Source organism: Erigeron canadensis, chromosome 6 (genome assembly GCF_010389155.1).
Source record: "Erigeron canadensis isolate Cc75 chromosome 6, C_canadensis_v1, whole genome shotgun sequence".
Taxonomy (NCBI): Eukaryota; Viridiplantae; Streptophyta; class Magnoliopsida; order Asterales; family Asteraceae; genus Erigeron; species Erigeron canadensis.
In genome coordinates, this window is record NC_057766.1 from 35,750,774 (window position 1) to 35,771,846 (window position 21,073).

A 21,073-nucleotide genomic window follows, 5' to 3' on the forward strand; every position below is an offset into this window, starting at 1 on the left:
TCTTCTATCATGTTAATCCTTTTATGGTTGTTATATGGTGTCAAAATATCAAATTCTAGTTACTGCACTAATTTTTTTTTTTTTTTTATCATGTATCCAAAACTTTGTAACGACAACTGCCTACACCGTCATCAAGTTATCTTCGTCCCTGATTGAGACATTGATTTTATTAGTGTTATACCTTGATCATCATTAGTTGTGTTGTTTTGTTGATTATAGGATAGAGTTGCTGATGTGTTCCATTTGGTTAATTAACTATTTAAGAAGAAAATGTTGTTGGGACAGAAAGTGATTGAATTTGGTAATTTGGCTCTTTTGTTGATGTACAGTCAGTAATCAAGATGATATATTACTACTTTTAAATTATTGGCAATATGAGTTATTCTCATGTTGGCTAATGGTAATGAACTATTTCTTTAGCATACAGTATTTTTATTTTATTTTATTGAACATTCAATTTCATTACTTACAGAAAGACTAGCAATAAGATAGTGAATCTGAATACAAAGAAAGAGTGAAAAGACAGCAGCACAGTAAAAGAGTATTATTATATAGTTTACTTTTTGTAACAAATATGGTTTGGCACAAGTATAAAATCAAAGCGTATCAAAACAAGGAATTTGTATTTCATAGTGCCTTTTTTCTTTGAAAAGAATACAAGATATAAGAAATGTTTGTTATAAATGTAATGGGAATCTGATGATGAGGTGGATGCCAAATCAAGAGTTGGTGGAGGTGTTTTGGATTGTAGGAGATGGAGATGGTTTTGGTTTTCTGTCATTATCAAATCTTTATTATTGACAACAAAGTATTAGATTGTTTACTTTATAAATGTTCTTTATTGGTGTGGATCGGATGTGATTCTCATATGCATATGTGCTTTACTGGGATTTCTATTTTTGGATACCCATTTAAGTAGAGTGTACCAAATAAGAAAATAATTCGTATAATGCATTAATGCATGATACGATTTAGATAAAGTGATCATTTCTGATAATGTCATACAAAACGTTTCATTCAAACTATTCCGTAAGACGTATTTAAAAGTTACAAATCACTACCAAGGTGGCTAGTTGTCACGCGTTTCGAGTTTTTTATAAAAAGTTTCAGGTTCATCGGATAAAGATCTTATGGTGGTCAAAACAAGGTTTGGAAATGGCAAGAAATAATTCGATTAGGCCGTGTATACTTAAAATTCGCCGTATCCGGATTATCAAAACATGAAAAACCTTTTCCTTTCTTTAAAAGTTACATTTTGATGTAATATATCAAGTTTCTTCATTTTGAGATGACTTGTTTCGAAAGAAACAAAAACTATAATTACCACATAATTGACATGTGATGTGATACATGAACAGAGAGTGATAATTGATAAGCATGTTCTAGTTGGACCATTTTATTTTAACTCAAGATTTAACATAATGAACACTATAAGTTGATAGATAATTTTGATGGTTGTTTTTTCTTTGAATTAGTAAGTCGATTAACAAACTAATCATGTGTTGATTAGTTATTACATGTCATGACCTAATAGTCACCTCTATGCAAACTCACCAAACAAATTCCAAAGGGGTGGAAAGGAGAGTTCGAGCTATATCTACAAAACTATTACGTAAATGACTTTGGAGTCTAAAACAAAGTGATTTATCAAAACTGGAGATGTAGCAGTTTGTGGCCACACCACGATTGAAAAGAGGCAAGCGGAACTCGAAGAATTTTTACAATTTCATCCGCAAAGACACAATCTAGCTAAGCTAAGTGTAGCGGACTACAGGCTCAAAAGTTAAGCCCAAAAAGTAACCCCGGTTACTGACCTAGTTGTATTTTACACCTGGGCTTTGCTACTGGGCTAAAAGGAAATGTTCAAACTTTTGCTCCCTTATATTTCATTTTTCAATTTTATATATGGCCTATGGGTGTTTGATCTACAAATCTACAATATCTGTATGGAATCTCAATTCTATCTTGAGCCTAGAGAATTATCTATACTTCTATACTATATTATTATACTATATTATAAAAGTTTCAACTTTCAATTTCAACACAATGTACACATGATAATATATAATATACCATACATCAATGCCTACAACTTTCTCTCTTCTGCATAAATCATGTTATTTCTTATAATTCTTTCAAAATTTTTTATCTCAAAAACCTTACATCGATAAATTATAAAAATTATTTGGGTGTTCTTAAAATTTCATGCTCTTTCATTAGAGATGTCACTCGATATACTTTCGACGAACTTTTAAATCCGAGATCGGAGCCCGTACGGCTAAGACATTTGGCTATGACACTCTATGACATATCACCTCCTATGACTTATCATACTCTATGACCTATCATACTCACTATCTCACCGCCACAACGCGAGGGTAGTTGCTCTCGTCTATACTATATTATTATATAAAGCAAATAGAGTTCAACTTTAAATTTCAACAATGTACAAATAATAATGCATGATGTACCATACATCAATACCTACAACTTTTTCTCTCCTCCATAAATCATTTTATTCCTCTAATTCTTTCAAAATCTTTTATCTCAAAAACCGTACATCGATAAATTATAAAAATTATATGAGTATTCTTAAAATTTCATGCTCTTTCATTAGAGATGTCATTCGATATACTTTCGACGGATTTTTAAATCCGAGGGCGGAGCCCATACGGCTAAGATATTTGGCTATGACACTCTATCACATATCACCTTCTATGACCTATCACATATCACCTACCTATGACCCTCACCATCTTACCGTCGCAACGCGCGGGTACTTGCTCTCGTAAACCAAAACATACATTCAATCTTTTTAAAGCAAACAGGTTTCGACTACGAACATTACACAACTCCGACATTAGCATTTTAGTCATCAATAATTCAAAGTGACAATTGTATTATACAACAACCAAAATGTAGTAGGAATAATTTAGATTTTAGATGCTTCGAAAGTCAAGTTCATCGGGATATCTAAATTCTAAGGATACAACACTAAAATGCACCATTTTTCCAACTACATAAAAGTATCAATCGCTACCTTCAAGCTATTTACTTGAAAGTTGAAACGCACTTATCAAATCCAACAAATCTATTTTATCTTATTTTTTTCCCAAAAACTATTGGTAGTAAGAAATGACAAGAATCTAAAATTCAAGGAGTTAAACTATAAATACTCAAAACATATCATCTTTCTCATCTCAGACAATCAAATTAGAACCTAAAAAAAAAAAAAAATGCTCAGAACAACAATGGCTGCTCTGTTCCGCCCCACCACCACAAAGTTACTACCTCTTCCCCTCAACAATTTCCTCTCTCACCCCCTTCAGTTTATAATTCGACAAAACCACCTTCGTCTTCTCTTCAAACCAATCATCACGTCTCGCTCTCTATCTTCTACAGCACCAGCAGTCCTTCATGTCTCGCCCGACCCGTTATTCAACCCGGAAAGAAAGTATCTTTCATGTTCAATTCCAGACAGCCACCGCCCCCTCAGAATAGCGGTCCTTCTTAGCGGCGGCGTTGATAGCAGCGTCGCACTTCGTCTCTTGCACGCCGCCGGTCATCATTGCACTGCTTTTTATCTTAAAATCTGGTTTCAAGTAAGTGTCTTTATTATGTATATATAGATATAGATATTTAGGTTCATGAATTATGAAGCCCTAATTATGTTTAGCTGAAACTATTATAAATGCAATATAAGAAGTGTGTGTGTTTTGATTTTTTTGGTATGGAAGTACTTAAAGTGCAATTTAACGCGAAAATGCGATAAAGATGTTATTGCGTGGTTGGTTATGATGGTGAATTTATTTGTTTAGGAAGATTTTGAAAATTTTTGGTCCGAATGCCCGTGGGAAGATGATTTGAAGTATGCGAAAGCTGTTTGCAATCAGGTTTGTATGTATACAGTTTGATGAATTGTGTGAGTTGCGATGGGCGGGAGGAAATGTATTAATTTTTTTTTTTGGTACGACTTTGCTTCAGATTAACGTGCCGTTGGAAGTTGTACATTTGTCAGATGAATATTGGGATAAAGTAGTAAGTAATATCTTTTTTTTAAAGGAGATTTTTAGCTGATTGTAAGTGTGTGTGTGTGTAATCGAAGGGACTAAATGGTTCATGTTGCAGGTGTCTTACATTATAGACGAGTATAGATGTGGGCGTACACCTAACCCCGATGTTCTTTGCAATACAAGAATTAAGTTTGGTGTGTTATGTTGGACTTTGGTATTCGTGCTGTTTACTCTGGATTGTTGGAATTTGTTCTTATAATGTTTTTTTTACTTCAGGTGCATTCATGGATGCCATCAGTAGCATGAATTTTGACTTTGTTGGTTCTGGACATTATGCAAAGGTAGTTCACCCCGTTACAGATGAAGCCAACGAGCTTTCATATCTTGAACTCTCAAAAGATATGGTAAACATACAATTCTTCTTTGCCTTTTTCTTTTGTGTACCAGATATTTCACAAGTCGAGTGTATACTTATCTATTTTTCATGATGGTACATGGTAAATCTTCACATTTCAGGTTAAAGATCAGACCTACTTTCTTTCATATCTCTCCCAGGCTCAGCTTAAAAGGCTCGTGTTTCCCCTAGGATGTATACCGAAGGTTAGTATGCTCTGCAAGATATGCAGCAGGCTCATGCATATTTAAATATCTATGCGTGTTTGGGGAATTTTCTTGATGAACCATCAACCATGATACAAAATGTTATTTATCATCAGGATGAAGTACGCATTCTTGCCAGAAAATTCGATTTGCCCAACCAGGAGAGAAAGGATTCGCAGGGAATATGCTTCCTTGGGAAGGTACTTCTGGCTAACAAAAACCATAACTATGTTTGAAATTTTGGAAATAATTATATTTGTTGGGCTTCTAATCAATTATAGCTGATATCATTGGATAAGATACCCTCTTTTTACCAATTTGGCCTGAAAATAACTCGAAAATGATAGTAAGTCTTTGAGTCGGATTACAGTTGTCTGATGAGTAATCATAGATTTCAACTGACCAATAATGTTCTGTCAAATAAAAGACCTTTATAAATACTTATCTTCAAATTTGTGTCTTGTGCAGTTCTATGATTCTACCCATAAGTTTGTACCGTTTTCAGGCAAAAGAATTACAGTTTGATTTTTCTGTTATTCAGGATAATGCTTTTTTGGGCCCTCTGCTATTAATTATTAAATACATCTTTTGGACCATAGTACCTTATGTTTTTAACAGTTTTGTCTGTTGATCTTGTCTTCCTATCAAAAATTGACATTTACGAACAAAATTTATATCAATTAGTGTCCTAGCATGATATCAATGTCACTAGGACAAGTTGGTGGTATATGGGTATATATCTTTAGTGGCGATCTATATAATTGCTTCCCTCATCAAAGTGATTTACTTATGTAGATTAAGTTTAGTGAATTTGTGGGAAGGCATATTGGCGAAAAAGAAGGTATAATATTGGAAGCCGAAACAGGGGATTTTCTAGGAGCTCATAGGGGCTTTTGGTTTTACACAATTGGTCAACGTCAAGGTTTGAAACTTGCAGGAGGGCCATGGTAATGTCCAACTCTTTCATTGCACACACACACACCCCTACTTTTTTACGGTTGATTTTATAGATCTATAACCACATGCTGGTATGCACTTTATGCAGGTATGTTGTTGAAAAAGATGTAAAAAACAATGTAGTTTTTGTATCAAGAAACTATTATTCGGTTGACAAAAGAAGGCGCTCATTCCACGTTGGATCTTTAAGATGGATCAGTGGATCTCCTCCTCGTGATCTTGACCACTTAAAATGCAAGGTATATCAAATACTGTTCCAGAAACCTTGTAAATGCTTGTTAAAATGATTTCTTGATCTGTTGCAATGGCAAAATGACATAAAATATGGAAAGCCAGATAAAAGAAGATTTTATTCGTTGTTGTGGAATCTTGTTTCTTAAATTTTTGCAAAAATAATGGCCTAATTACTATGAAAATCCAGATACTGTGATTTGTATAGTCAGTTTACTTGAAGTACATATAAACCTCTATACAGCAAGTGCCATTAGATCAAAACTGGTCATGTTGACCGAATAGTTAGCTTATTGATATGATTGATTACAATAACTTTGTTATTAAATTAATAACCATATTCCTGTAAATAGGCCTACTAGGTTGTAAGCAGTTGGACCTTTCTGAGCTGTTTCCTTTATGGCTACTTATATACATTTCTACCCATTTGGCCCGTTATCAATAAAATATAACGTGGCTCGTTTTACCCATTTCCAAAACTAAAGTTAATACATTAGATCTTCAAGCTTTTAAGACCAGCATACACCAGTTTTTTTGTTATACTGGTAACAAATCTCTATGAACTTTGAATTTTTGAAGTCTTAGATTCCACCTCAAAAGTTCAGGCATATATATTTCTTGTGAATATACGTATAAAAAGACAGATTCGACGACATTTCACAGGTTCGTCATGGCCCTGATTTCTACAATTGCATTTTGCATTTGGAACATGCTGAAAACAGAACTGAAACCATTGGTACTGTTCAGTTACCTGAAGATGACCAGGGTCTGGCAGCTGGCCAATTTGCGGTGTTCTACAAAGAACAGGTTTGTGTAGGGTCAGGTGTAATCTTGGAATCATGGGACGATAATGGGTTTCCTGTTTGTGCTAAGGCTCGAGACATTGCTAAACTGGAAGATAAATCTAAGCTCGGTAAACCTGTCAAGATCAAGACAAGACCTGAGGATTGTGTAAGAAAAACTAAATGTGAAGATGTTGTGAGAATAATTTAGATATTATCATTTAAAAAGAAGAAAAAAATGTGTAGATCTTAGTTGTAGAAAAGCTACAAATCAATATGCAAATTGGCAGCATTTCTGACTGCCATTTCTGAGATTAGTTTTGGTGTATATGTAAAGATGTATGTATTTGTTGATGGGTAACCAGATTTTGTTTTCAATAATATAGATGAGATCCACTTGTAGTGTTGGAAATGTTGGATTTTTGGCTATTGCTTAGTTTTCTTTTCTATTAACCAAAAAGCATGTTTCAATTGTATGTTTCGTGTATGTAGCATGTTTCAACTATGGTGAAGGCTCTTCACAGTTTCTTGGAGCTATAGTTCAGTTTTTTAAAAATACTACATGCCTGCATCCCATCAACGTTTTGTCAAGTTAATGATTTAGCATTGCACACATACCAATAAGTTACGAAGTTTGAGAAAAAAAAAAAAAAGAAAGATTTGGCATTTTTGGTGTAGGTTCCATTTCAACAAATTCTGATTTCAATAATTATGGGGTTATGTTTTGATACTTTTTAGTGACTCGCTATCGAATACACAATGGTCCTTTTTCAGACCTCATCATCATAAATTAGAAAAAGTTCTAGTGATAAAAGACTTGGAGTATAAAAGCAAATGTCAAAATCTTAAGTCATATTATTTACCTTCATATTTACCTTCATTTTCTTCATTCGACCCATCAGTGAAAGTACACTGGAACCAATAATGAGTCGGTTATCCATTAATTAGAAAAAGATATCACATATTATCACTCATTCTAAAGATATTATTATCATAAAACATTAGACAAACACCTTAAAGATGTTCTGTTATAACTTATGAGTAGTTGGGGTTTTGAAGACATGCAAAACACAATAATTGAAGTTAATGGCTTCTTCATATGTTGTGATACATCCCACTTGACTTCTTTTAGATATATCATGTGATTCATGAATCTTTGAATTAAAGTTAAAATGCACATATTATAGCGAAGTTATTGGGTGAACTAGAATCTGTAACATACAGCATATTGGAAAGAAAAGACCTAGATGTTTTATGCATGTCAATACATTCTAAGTTACCTACATGACATGAAACCAACCCGTTTTGATCTAAAATAATCTATCAACCCAAGAACCCATCAACCCACCAAAACTCCAACCCATTTAAAAAAAAAATAAAAAATCAAATACCCGTAATTTTATAGTTTACACGGGAGTAAAAAAAGCTGGGAGGCCGGGTCACCTCTTTGACCCAATAATGGCTCCGCTATAGATACAACTAACATTATACGAGTAGTTTTTTCCTTTGAATAGATCAAATGTTGATAATATTTTGAAACATATAGAAATCTTAACAAGTAAAAATGAACATGATTATAATTTTATAAATGGAAAATGCTAAATACAGCCCTAAGAGCTGTATTTAACGTGAATAAAAAAACTTATACCTTCCATATTAAAAGTCCGTCCCTGATTTTCATGGTAAATGTACAAACAATTTATGCACTTTAAACACAACCCTAAGGGCTGTATTTAGCAAACCTTTAAATAAATAAGTAGTACATAAATCATTTACCATTAGCCCATACGTTGACCCAAAATTAATTACCCATTAATTACTAAATATGGTATCGCGCCTTATACATGTGACTTGTGAGTTGTGACATTATTAATTTTTAAAGATGAGGCGTACGTAGTAATTATTTTTAGCGTCTATTGTTGAATCTTCCATTGTTCCATCTTGTATTTCAGTCTTCTTTTTTCTTACAATTAAGTGATACAAGTTATTCTGTCTGATCTGCTTGATACATATATGGCTGAATTTGGCTAGCTGTAATATAGGGATAGATGGCTGCAATATGCAATTAGAAATAACTCTAAAAATGAACGTATTATTGTACTCGTAACACTTATTATCTTATTTATTAGGATAAGTACAAAACATAGATCTTTCCAAATTTTGCACTACATTAAAAGGGGAAAAAGATGTATACCAACAGCTTCAACTCGAGGGTGGCTATGTTACAAGGACCACTTTGAAGTTGCCTTCATTGTGTAATTAAATGTTAATGCATCATTGCATGTTTCGTGACGGAGTGAACATTACATATGTTTAGATATTGGAATCACACGTCAAGTTAAATACCAGCTGAGTTTTGGCTCTTGTAGTATGTATAATAAAATAATATACTGTAAGTTGAAGAAATTGGTGAAATACGAGTATATGTGTTTGAATTAGATGTATGATTGATGATACGTCAATTAACATATACGCTTTACGAGTATGCAATCTCGTATTATTATAAGATAAGAAATGTACATTGGCCCCATGACACCTAGTATGGGGAGATGTAAGAAGGATTAGGATATTCAGGTGGCGATTCCCTGCTGGTAACTCGTATTATGTATACGGTTTTACGCCATCCGATCCTGTGATGATGATATATGTTTTAGTTATATTTGCTAGATAGTGATTGGAAAGTCTTGTAGTTCAGAGAGAACTAGAAAATATAGAGCTTGTTGTCAGAACTTATGATCTTCCTTCCTTCCATGTTTGTTTCACTTATTTATAGTGACAAATATGACCTTTAGTGATTCGAACGGTTGTCCTTTAGTAACTCGAAAGGTTGTCCTTTGGTAATCTGAAAGGGTTGTCTCTTGGTAACTCGAAAGGTTGTCCTTTGGTGACTCGAAAGGTTGTCCTTTGGTAACTCGAAAGGTTGTCTTTTGGTAATCTAAAAGGGTGTCCTTTCATAACTCGAAAGGGTATTATTTATAAAGGTTTTATTTCCTTGACTACGTTATCGTATGTATATCATTAAGCCCCCCAATTCAAGTGCTCCAAAAATATGTTTTTGGAGTATATGAATTTATATTTTAATATCTATGTATATATCATCTATTTTAGTTGATTATTGTGAGAATTTTAGTTTTATTTAAATAAATCAGAGGAATCTTGTTGTGGATATCTTAAACTATACGTTATTATGATGTTTTTTTTTTTTTTTTTTTTTTTTTTTTTTTTTTGTAGTAGACATTTTATAAGTTGTTACCATTGTCTATGCTAATTTCACATCTTTGAATACTTTATAAGCTTAGTAGTCCAACTACATGCTGACTCATCTTTTGTGGTCCAGTTTTGCTTGTTACGTGGATAGCATTATTGCCATGTTGCATGACTATTACTAGGGTAATGATTGTTTTACTTAATATAAATTGTTGTATTTTCGATTTATTTTTACATGTAAAGTAATCAATGGAGCCGTATCAGGTAATTCTTTACCTTTTTAAGTCTTCCATTATTTATTTTAGAAGTATGTTAGTTCTATCATTGGAGCTATTTAGCATGTTTTTAAAAAAATGCCTTTTACGCAGATTAACACTTCTGAAGGACCCTTCACCCCGCCTCAAATCGTTCCCGAGATTCCTGCTCGTATTGAAGCCGCTTCCTCTATCGTTGGTCACTACGTCCCCCCTCACTCCATTATTAAGGCTGAATCGTCAAATAACCTTGCTTCCAATCAAATACCCTGGATAGAACAACGCTATTATGACCTCATCAAGGCGAATCAAGAACTAACAAATCGTCTCGAGGAGGCGATAAGGCAAAGGACTCAGCTTGAGTTTTACAATAATGAACTCAAGGCTCTCGCTGCTTCTCGCTTAGATGATATCAATGTATGTATGTTAGAGAATCATCGTCTTGCAGTTGAGAAGGAAAGCCTCGGGGCCCAAGTCTATACAATGGATGCCGAAATTGTGTACCTCCGTCAACTTTTTGGCGGTGGTCACGTCTAAAGTGTCGGGTTGGTTCGTTTGTGTTTCCTAAATTCCCTTTAGGCCCTTTTTTTATATAAAAAAAATGGCCAATTTTGCTGCTGCTGGGTTTTTAGGAAAAAATGATATCTAAGTAAAATGTGTGGTTTGTTGCTTCTACGTTTCTATGGTGGGTTTAAAGATCATTTCCCTTTATGTGGCAAAGTTTAAGGGATATAAGGCTATGTAATGAAGTTTGTTTAATAAATTCTATTTTTATGTTTTATGTTCTCATGTCCATATTATTAAATTCTTATGTTGCTGCTTGAAGTCTACATAATCTAACGTGGATATACTTCATATATTTGATCACTATTTGGCAGAGGCATTTCTTATACTTTTTGTGCTATAAACTTTGTGATATTTAGGACAATGGATTTAAGGCTTTGACATAAGTTTAATGGCATGATAGTGCCAATTTTATTTTTTTTTATATAAGATTTAATGACGACGTCGAGATCATATTTTAAATACCATGTTTTGATATGAGTATTTAAATATATTGACCAAAATAGTTTGTAAGGTTTTGAGTTTTTGTTCTCTTGGATAAAATTAATTGATTGTACATAAAATGCTAGAACCATTTTGGTTATGGCCTTGTGATGTAATACAATAACCGATATAATTTTTGTAAAAAGTTGTTCACTTTTTATTTTTATTTTATTATTATTATTATTATTTTTTAAACACAAACATTCTTGCATTATCATATCTTTAAATATATAATAATAATATATATATTTTTGTACACAAGTTTTTTGTTTTTGTTTTTGTGTGTGTACATTTACGCTACTTTGCGTGACTTATTTATACATCTTTCGTGTATAATTTATTTCATTGCGCTATATACGATTTTTGTGTATCTTTTGCGCTTTTTTTTTATCCCTTTAATGTCGGGAGATGTACATTTATTTGCTGGCAAAAATATAATATTTCTCATGGGAGATGCTTTTATTACATAAGAAATTACAATGTGGATGTATTGGTTTGACACATTAATACCACTCCCTTATTTATTTGGGTATAAATAGTAAAACCCTGGGGTGGTTTGTCACTTGGACATAAATTTTAAAAATGGAACTTTCTTAAGTTGCTGATGTGCCACGTTCGTGGTATCTTTTGCCCCTTTAAATCTGCCAAAGTATACGTCCCTCGGCTTTTGACGCTGATAATTTGATATGGGTCTTCCCAATTTGGATCTAATTTCTTTTGTTCTTCTTGTTTGCTTGCTTCATTTTTTCTTAGCACAAAATCGCCAACTTTTAGGAAGTTGTGTTTGACCCTTCTGTTATAGTATCTTTCTGTTTGTGTTTTGTATTTCGCATTGCGTATTGCCGCCATTTCTCGGCGTTCATCTAATAGTTCAAGATTGGTACGCAAATCCATTTCATTTGTTGTTGGATCAAAGTGACTGACGCGATAAGTTGGTATCCCAATTTCTGGTGGTAGGACAGCTTCTGACCCGTACACAAGACTGAAGGGAGTGCAACCTGTTCCTTTTTGCTGTCGTTCTATATGCCCACAAGACATTTGGCAACTCTTCCATCCATTGTCCCTTTGCTTTGCTTAGACGTGCTTTTAGGCCTTGTAAGATGGTTCGATTAGTGACCTCTGTTTGACCATTTGCTTGTGGGTGCGCAACGGATGTAAATTGTTGTTTTATTTTAAGCTCAACACACCAATCTCGAAATGGGTTGTTTGCGAATTGTTTCCCATTATCGCTGATGATTATTCCAGGAATACCAAAACGACATACGATGTTGCGCCATACAAACTGAAGAATTCTCTGGCCAGTTATTGTTGCCAATGGCTCTGCCTCTGCCCACTTAGTAAAGTAGTCAATTGCTACTACTAAGAACCTAACTTTTCCTGGTGCCGTTGGGAATGGTCCCACAATATCGATTCCCCATTGGTAGAATGGCCATGGGCTTGAAATGCTTGTCAACTCTTGTTGGGGCTGGTGTATGATAGGGGCGTGTCGCTGACAATTTTCACAACTTTGGACGAGTTTGGTTGCATCACGGTATATTGTTGGCCAAAAATAACCTAGCCTTGCTGCTTTTTGTGCAATGCTACATGCTCCAGCATGGGCCCCACATGATCCAAAGTGTGCCTCTTGTAGAACATAGTTAGCTTCTTCGGTCGTCACACATCTTAGCCATGGAGTCAAGTACCCTTTTTTGTATATTATTTCTTGTTTTATTGAGTATTGGGGTGCTTTGATTCTTATCTTCCGTGCTTCACTACTGTCATTTGGTAGGGTCCCATTTTTCAAATAGTCTATGATCGGATCCATCCAGCTACCTTCTGTTGTTTCAACTGAATTGACTAACTTTGCTTCTATACTCCTTCTTGGAACAATTTCAACCAATACATTCTTGGTTAGGTGTGTGAATGAAGAAGATGCTAGTTTGCTGAGGGCGTCTGCTCATTTGTTCTTTGATCTAGGCACCTGTGTTATGGTAAACGTGCTAAAGGATTTCCTGAGGTCCCTCACTTTTTCCAAGTACTTTTGCATGATTTCCTCCTTAGCCGTGTATTCTCCATTAACCTGGTTGACAACTAACAAAGAATCAGTGTATACATGCAAATGTTTTGTTTCCATCTGAATTGCTAGTTCTAGACCGGCGATCAGAGCCTCATATTCGGCTTCATTATTCGAGGTTCTGAAGTTGAATCGTAAGGCATATGTTATTTCTTGGCCGTCCGGGTCCGTCAAAATCAACCTTGCTCCTGACCCGTCGTAGCTGGAGGCTCCATCGGTGAATAAAGTCCATGTCTTGTTGGGGGATCGGTCAAGCTGTTGATCTGTTAGCTGGATGCTGTTGTTGATGATAGTTGGTGACTCTGCTAAAAAATCTTCCAACACCTGTCCTTTAAACGACGTGCGTGGCTTGTATATGATTTCATGTTCTCCTAATTCGATTGCCCATTTTGCCAGTCGTCCGGAGTTTTCTGGTTTTAGAAGGACCTGCCTAATTGGTTGGGCTGTCAGAACACAAATTGTGTGTGCTTGAAAATATCGACGTAGTCTACGTGCAGCATGTACGAGAGCTAGAGCTAATTTTTCGAGGTTTGGGTAGTTTATTTCTGGTCCCTGGAGAGCTCTGCTAACGAAGTATACCGGTTTTTGGATATTCTAACGTTCTGCTAAGAGAACTGCGCTGATGGCTTCTTCCGCGGCTGCTAAATAAAGGATCAGTGTTTCGCCTGGCCTGGGAGCCGTTAATGCCGGCAGAGATTGAAGGTGGTTCTTAAGTTCTTGGAATGTCGTTTCTGCTTCCGTGCTCCATTTGAAATCTTTTTTGTTTAAACATCCTTTTAGAGTTTTGAAAAAGGGTAACGATCTTTCTGCCGATTTTGCTAGGAAGCGTCCTAATGCTGCCAACCTTCCATTTAAAGTTTGTACATCCCGTAGTGTTTTTGGAGAGGCCATGTCAATTATTGCTTGGATCTTTTCAGGATTAGCTTGTATCCCTTCGTTAGTGACCATGTATCCTAAAAATTTGCCGCTTTCCATTCCAAATGTGCACTTTCCCGGGTTCAGTTTCATGTTAGCCTTGCGCAATGTTTCGAATGTTTCAGTGATGTCTGAAATTAAGCTACCTTCATTCCTGGATTTTATCACCATATCATCCACATATACCTCAATGTTTCGACCGAGCTGATTAGAAAATATGTTATCCATTAACCGTTGGTAAGTTGCTCCCGCATTTTTAAGTCTGAATGACATCTTTTCATAGCAAAAGTGTCACACCCCACCTTAGGCGGAATCGTAGGATATGACGAAAAGATATAGTTATAGCACATGGACTTTATAATAGAGTCAACTAAATGAAATTAAAATAAATGTAATTTCCACAAACGGAAAGTCTAGGCAACACGCCTCAAATAGCAAAGAAGTAACAATTGCAAATAGCGTTCAATGTTTCACATGCAATCTAGGAGTCCATGAAGGATCTCTTTATTGGTCATCCTAAAGTCCATAAGCTCAATCTTCTTAATCATTGTTATTACCTGAAAATGAATGCTCGAAAATGTCAACATAATGTTGGTGAGTTCGTAGGTTTAAAGGAATACAAATGAGTTTGTTGTGCATGATATATCAAGTTTGGACAATAATGTAAATATAAACATGTAGTAGCATACTAAATACTGATCAATGCCATCATAGTTATCCAACAACACAATCCTCATCACTCCTGCCAACAACTCAATCATGCTTTAAATACCAACAACTACCAGCTGGAGTATAAAGTTGGTCGATAGTTTTCCAATAGTCTTCAATAGATATCAAAAGACATCTATTGCATCAAAGAAATCAATACAAGCAAGCTAACATACACATTTCATAATTACACGTATTTGTCCATGAAAACAAACAAGTTTTGGCACAGCTAGTAAAGAAATGAAAAGTGTTTTGAGCATCATTTTCCCCCAAAGAAATAATATAAAAAGGGGCCACGAAACTCACCTCAACAAGCAAGTAGTTATGCAAATCCAACAAGGTCGCTAGAATCTACACAACATATAAATATGAACAAGTTATAATTATGGACATGGTCAAGAACCGTCCATTGTAACCCGTATTTGATGGAATACACATATGGCTACTTTCAAAATATTCACAACTGATTTGTCATATATTATTAAGTTACAAGTCACATAACTTAATATATAATATTTGTTTTAATGATTTAAGATTAAATTCTACAAGTTCATATTAACTGAAATTTTTGGTAACTTTATCTATTTTTTATTAGGATGAAACGAACGATTCAAGATTCCAAATCTTAACTACTGTTACCTTAGAGTGTTATATACTTACATGAATTTTTACATAATTTATTTGGCACGTTAACTATTTTTAAAAATTCAATGAATACAGACTAGTCAGAAAAATCACTGTTTGCGCACAGAAAAGTTTTATAAAAGTTAAGGGCCTTCGAAGCTTCAAAAAATCCAACTTTTTTACTGTACAATCTTAACATCTCAAAAACGTTTCTGGAGAAAAATAATTTTCCAGTTCATAAAATCGATCAAGATATGACTATTTGAAGTCGACCAAAATCTGTTCGGAAAACTCAGCTTTGCGCAGTTTTGTTATAAAATTCGTTTGACAACCTTAAACTTCATATCTTGACACGAAACTACTTCCACCAGAAAGTAGACTTCCTGAAATTAATTTTAGACACCAAAAACGTGACTTAACCATATTCCATGACCAAGATACGACCTCCTAAAGTTAACAAACTGAATCTGTCCAGATTCAGAAATAACCCAAACTTACTGTTTTAAAGACTACTGTAACTAATATTCATAGATAAACTTTCAAATCTTTCCAACACCTATTTACATCTGTTATTATGATTTCCATGCCTTTAAAATTGAATTTCTCTAATTACATTAATTATTATAATACAATAAATACATAAACTTTTAACATTAATATGATTTATACTTCAAGCTTTTGATTTAACCCTAAAAATAAAACACCTTTCATTCATTATTATATATTTTGCCATAATATATATATTCATCAAATAGGTTACTTATAATAAAAGATCAACAATATATATATATATATATATAAAAGATAAGTAATTTTTTTACCCCAAGATAGATGATCACTCCTTAGATACCTTAACAAAATAAAATATTAATTTTATAAGGATTTTAACCATAGATTTTTATATAATAAAACTCTTAGAAAACATATTGAGAATTATATTATCTTACCAAAAATCCATGATACCTTGGAGAATAAATGGCAATTGAGAGATTATGGAAGTTGTTTTTTTTTTCTTTGTGGTGGTCTTGTTCGACGGCAGGGAAAAACACAAAGAGTTTTTGTTTTTTTTTTTTTCTTGTTTAGGGTATAGTTATAGTTATTATATATATATGGAGATAAGTGTTTTAGTTAATTTATGATTAGACTTAATGCATTATAAGAATTCTAATGGAATTATAATTCCTTGCTCACCGTAAATTGTTGTAATATATATATGACCGAAATTTTTTTACTAAACATATGATATTTTACTATTACTATTACCATCTTACTACTTATACTGATTATATATTATTTTTATAATTATTGATTTTGTTCACCACTAAATAGCGTATAGAAATTTATCAATGTCTAGAAATAAATATGACTAACAACTACAAGTCTAGGAATTACGGGGATAGTTATAGTCATCTACGTTTAGGAAGATCAAATATCTAATTCCTAAACTATTAAAATCCAAGTAATAGAAATCTCATATTGGAAATGATCACCACATTTCTATGCTTGTTATACTATATAGGCATATTGACTAGTCAAGATATTTGGAATGTAAGTTAGAGACTATAATAAATTACCAGTTTTGGTGACGGATGTCACAAAAAGGTCCCATGTTCGGTGTGGAAAGATGTTTTCTCTTCATCTTCCTTGGCCATGCGTATCTGATGATAACCTTTATAGGCATCGAGGAAACATTTCAGCTTATATCCTTCCAGAGATTCTATTTTTTGATCTATTTCTGGTAACAGGTAGCTGTCTTTTGGGCAAGCCTTGTTCAAGTTTGTAAAATCGATGCACATTCGCCATGTGCCATCTATATTTTTTACCATAACGGGGTTGGATACCCATTTAGGAAAAAATATAGCCCTGAGAATACGTGCCTCAACTAATTTTTTGACTTTTGTGGTTATTGCATTACTCCTTTCTTTTGCTAAAACACGTTTCTTTTGCCAAACCGGGAATGTTCGCGGGTGAACGTTGAGCTTATGTTCTGCAAGTTCTCGAGGCACACCTGTCATATCAGAAGGCGTCCAAGCAAACACATCCTTGTTGGAACTCAAGAATTCACAGAGATGTTGCTTCAGTGTTCTTGGGAGGTTTGCAGCTATCGAAACTTTCTGTTCTGGATATGACTCATTGATGACTATTTTTTCTACGTCCTGTGTATCGTTGGAGGAATCCGGGTGATCTCTTTTTCTGGAGATTTGATTACAAGTGGGTTGTTGGAGTCGTTCGCCAATAATAATGGCGATTCCATGTTTTGTGGTGAACTTCATAATTGAATGTAGGGGGGATGCCACTGCGCCAAGCTGCCTCATTCCAGGTCGTCCTAAAATGATGTTGTAGGGTGAAGGAGCTCTAATAATCATGAAATCGGTTATTATTGTCTTGCTCATTCGTCCACGGTAATCATATAGGGTAACTGGTAAGCTAATCGTGCCCAAGGGCCATGATACTTGACCAGAAAATCCGACAAGTGGTGCCGTAGGTGGTAACATTATTGCCTTTTCTTCTGTAGTGAGTTGTTCAAAGCAATGTTCATACATGATTTCAGCTGAACTTCCTCCGTCAACATAAATTCGGTGAATTTGTGTGGTACCAACAATCGCCTTGATGATTAGGGGTTCCTCGCCCGTGCAATGTTCGGGTATTGGGTCATCACTGGAAAATGTGATGTTTGGAACTTTTATCGTGGAGAGGGCTACGTTTGCACATGTATGTTGAATCATGTGTTTTTCGTTCTTTGGCTTAGCATCCTCATTGTTTTTTTGGTTCCATTCAAGTTGCGGGAAGCGGGTGTTAACAGACCCTGAGGGTTTGTTCGCTTGGTTGTTGTTATGAGCCTTTGCTTCCTTGGCTAGATGGGCCATTCTTCTGTTCCGAATACATGTTTCAATTTCCTTTCGCGGGTCTATACAATCGTTGGTGTCGTGGCCATGATCTTCATGAAAATCACAATACCTTGTGCGATCTCTTTTGTTTGCGGGGGTAAACATTTTTAGCGGCGGTCGTAGTAGTGTTTTTCCTTCTGCGGTAGCTAGTATTTATGCAGGAGATTTCACGAGAGGTATAAAAGCGTCACGTTGGGCGTGTGGTCGATCGTTATGTCTAGGTCTGAAGACATTTTTTTCCCTTTGCCTTCGGGGAAAGTCTCGGTACGTTGCATGTTGCTTGGTATCATGACTTGAGCGCCGAGGGTCGCGCAGTCGATTTTCATTATTTGCATCCTCTGCCCGTATGAAGTTGTTAGTCTGAATAAATAGATCCTCTAAAGATGATGGTGGTCTTGCAATGAGATCCTTGAATAATCTTCCCGGGCGCAACCCGCTGATAAATGCTCCACAGACCATGGCATCTGATCTATCTGCCATGTGTAATGTTTCTTTGCTGAATCGAGCTACATAGTCTTTTAACGATTCTTCTGGCCGTTGTCGAATTCCAAGGATCTCTGCTTGAGTCTTTTGGAATTTCCGTTGTTGAAGGAAGTTTGCCCTGAACTTGTCTCTTAATTGATGGAAGCCATCGATGCTCCCGGGTGCCAGGTTATCGTACCAGAATCTCGCCGCCCCGCACAAAGTGATATGAAAGAATCTGCACCAAGCTGGTTATGGTAGCTTATGTACATCCATCGTTCCCATGAAAACTGTGAGATGATCATCAGGATCTGTAGTCCCATCATATGGTCGTAGGTTAGTTGGGACCTTCAAACCGTCGGGCATGTTATAGTCCCGGATTCTCTTAGTGAAGGGAGAAGCCACCAGGTCCCGAACGTCCCTGTCAGGTTTTTTAAATACAAAAGGCTCATGGTAAAAGTCCGTATTCGGTATGACTTTCCCTTTTATTGGTGCCGTAGTTCCCGCGGCGGTACGAACCCTTGTTTGATCTGTGCTATCACTTTCAACGAACAAGTTCTCTTTGGTTTTCCTAAGGGCTGCGCTATCAGAATCTGAATTACATGGTTCCGTAATCAAGGGATTGACTTGTGTGAATAGGGGTTGAGGAGAAATGTCTTTCAGTTTTTGGGTGAGTTTAGAATACAAGGTGTGGATTTGATCAAGGTTTCGAACTATCGTCTGCAACATAGGTTCATTCGAGTCCAATTGAGAGATCATGTTGCTGGGTGCCCCTGTGTCATGAATTGTGAATGGGAATTCGATGCCAGGAGTTTCAGGATTATTTGTTGTAAGAGGGGTTGGTGTTTGGTCTGAGTTATTCTCGGCCATTTCTTACCTAGTTACTAGCAAGATGGTGATATGGGGTTCTTGGCTTCCTTTATAAGAATGGGAATCCAAGCAGGGTCCCACGGATGGTGCCAAATGATGATACATCAATTAACATATACGCTTTACGAGTATGCAATCTCGTATCATTATACGATAAGAAATGTACATTGGCCCCATGACACCTAGTATGGGGAGATGTAAGAAGGATTAGGATATTCAGGTGGCGATTCCCTGCTGGTAACTCGTATTATGTATACGGTTTTACGCCATCCGATCCTGTGATGATGATATATGTTTTAGTTATATTTGCTAGATAGTGATTGGAAAGTCTTGTAGTTCAGAGAGAACTAGAAAATATAGAGCTTGTTGTCAGAACTTATGATCTTCCTTCCTTCCATGTTTGTTTCACTTATTTATAGTGACAAATATGACCTTTAGTGATTCGAACGGTTGTCCTTTAGTAACTCGAAAGGTTGTCCTTTGGTAATCTGAAAGGGTTGTCTCTTGGTAACTCGAAAGGTTGTCCTTTGGTGACTCGAAAGGTTGTCCTTTGGTAACTCGAAAGGTTGTCTTTTGGTAATCTAAAAGGGTGTCCTTTCATAACTCGAAAGGGTATTTTATAAAGGTTTTATTTCCTTGACTACGTTATCGTATGTATATCATTAAGCCCCCCAATTCAAGTGCTCCAAAAATATGTTTTTTGGAGTATATGAATTTATATTTTAATATCTATGTATATATCATCTATTTTAGTTGATTATTGTGAGAATTTTAGTTTTATTTAAATAAATCAGAGGAATCTTGTTGTGGATATCTTAAACTATACGTTATTATGATGTTTTTTTTTTTTTTTTTTTTTTTTGTAGTAGACATTTTATAAGTTGTTACCATTGTCTATGCTAATTTCACATCTTTGAATACTTTATAAGCTTAGTAGTCCAACTACATGCTGACTCATCTTTTGTGGTCCAGTTTTGCTTGTTACGTAGATAAGCTTAGTAGTCCAACATAATGTATTTAAATGATGGGTATGCAAAGTAGAGAATTAGGGATGATTACGGAATTGAAATGAATATATATATATATATATATATATATATATATGGTGATTATCAAATGAGAACTAAATTAAAATAAGAACACTTAAAAACTACATTTTATTGTTATTTATTATTTGTTTATTATAGGTATACGATTATATATAAGTACTAAATTATTGTCCCACGTAATACTCGAGATAACGTATTTAATTAGTGACAAGTTATCGTTTCACAATATCATACATTGACAACTACAAAAAAAAAGATGTTGAAAATAAATTAATTAGTATCTTGATGCCAAAGATGTAAATTAATTAGTATCTTGCTGTAATGAGTTAATATGCATATAAGCAAATTTTCATTAAAAACTATCGCATTTACGATCAAAGTTAATGTATGTTTGTATAAACAATTAGTAACAC

At 34.9% G+C, this 21,073-nt stretch overlaps 2 protein-coding genes across 2 annotated transcripts; one reads left to right on the forward strand and one right to left on the reverse strand.

The window, feature by feature from the left end:
- The first annotated feature begins 3,216 nt into the window (after nucleotides 1–3,216).
- On the forward strand, nucleotides 3,217–6,995 carry LOC122603811 (tRNA-specific 2-thiouridylase MnmA). The gene is made up of 10 exons (XM_043776630.1): nucleotides 3,217–3,602; nucleotides 3,819–3,893; nucleotides 3,985–4,038; nucleotides 4,129–4,207; nucleotides 4,290–4,417; nucleotides 4,530–4,613; nucleotides 4,730–4,813; nucleotides 5,409–5,560; nucleotides 5,659–5,809; nucleotides 6,465–6,995. Exons 1-10 carry the CDS (start codon nucleotides 3,237–3,239, stop codon nucleotides 6,792–6,794), a joined length of 1,503 nt encoding a protein of 500 aa, XP_043632565.1. The 5' UTR covers nucleotides 3,217–3,236; the 3' UTR covers nucleotides 6,795–6,995.
- A 9,988-nt stretch (nucleotides 6,996–16,983) lies between these two features.
- LOC122604790 lies at nucleotides 16,984–18,258 on the reverse strand. The gene has a single exon (XM_043777655.1). The coding sequence runs from the start codon at nucleotides 18,256–18,258 to the stop codon at nucleotides 16,984–16,986; it is 1,275 nt and encodes a 424-aa protein (XP_043633590.1).
- Nucleotides 18,259–21,073: the final 2,815 nt, after the last annotated feature.

Excerpts from the sequence above, each read along its gene's own strand:
- LOC122603811 (XM_043776630.1), top strand. The coding sequence starts at position 3,237 with ATGCTCAGAACAACAATGGCTGCTCTGTTCCGCCCCACCACCACAAAG. Across the intron at positions 3,603-3,818 it reads ATCTTAAAATCTGGTTTCAA|GAAGATTTTGAAAATTTTTG; the intron begins GTAAGTGTCTTT and ends TTATTTGTTTAG. Across the intron at positions 4,814-5,408 it reads GAATATGCTTCCTTGGGAAG|ATTAAGTTTAGTGAATTTGT; the intron begins GTACTTCTGGCT and ends TTACTTATGTAG.
- LOC122604790 (XM_043777655.1), bottom strand. The coding sequence starts at position 18,258 with ATGGCCCATCTAGCCAAGGAAGCAAAGGCTCATAACAACAACCAAGCG.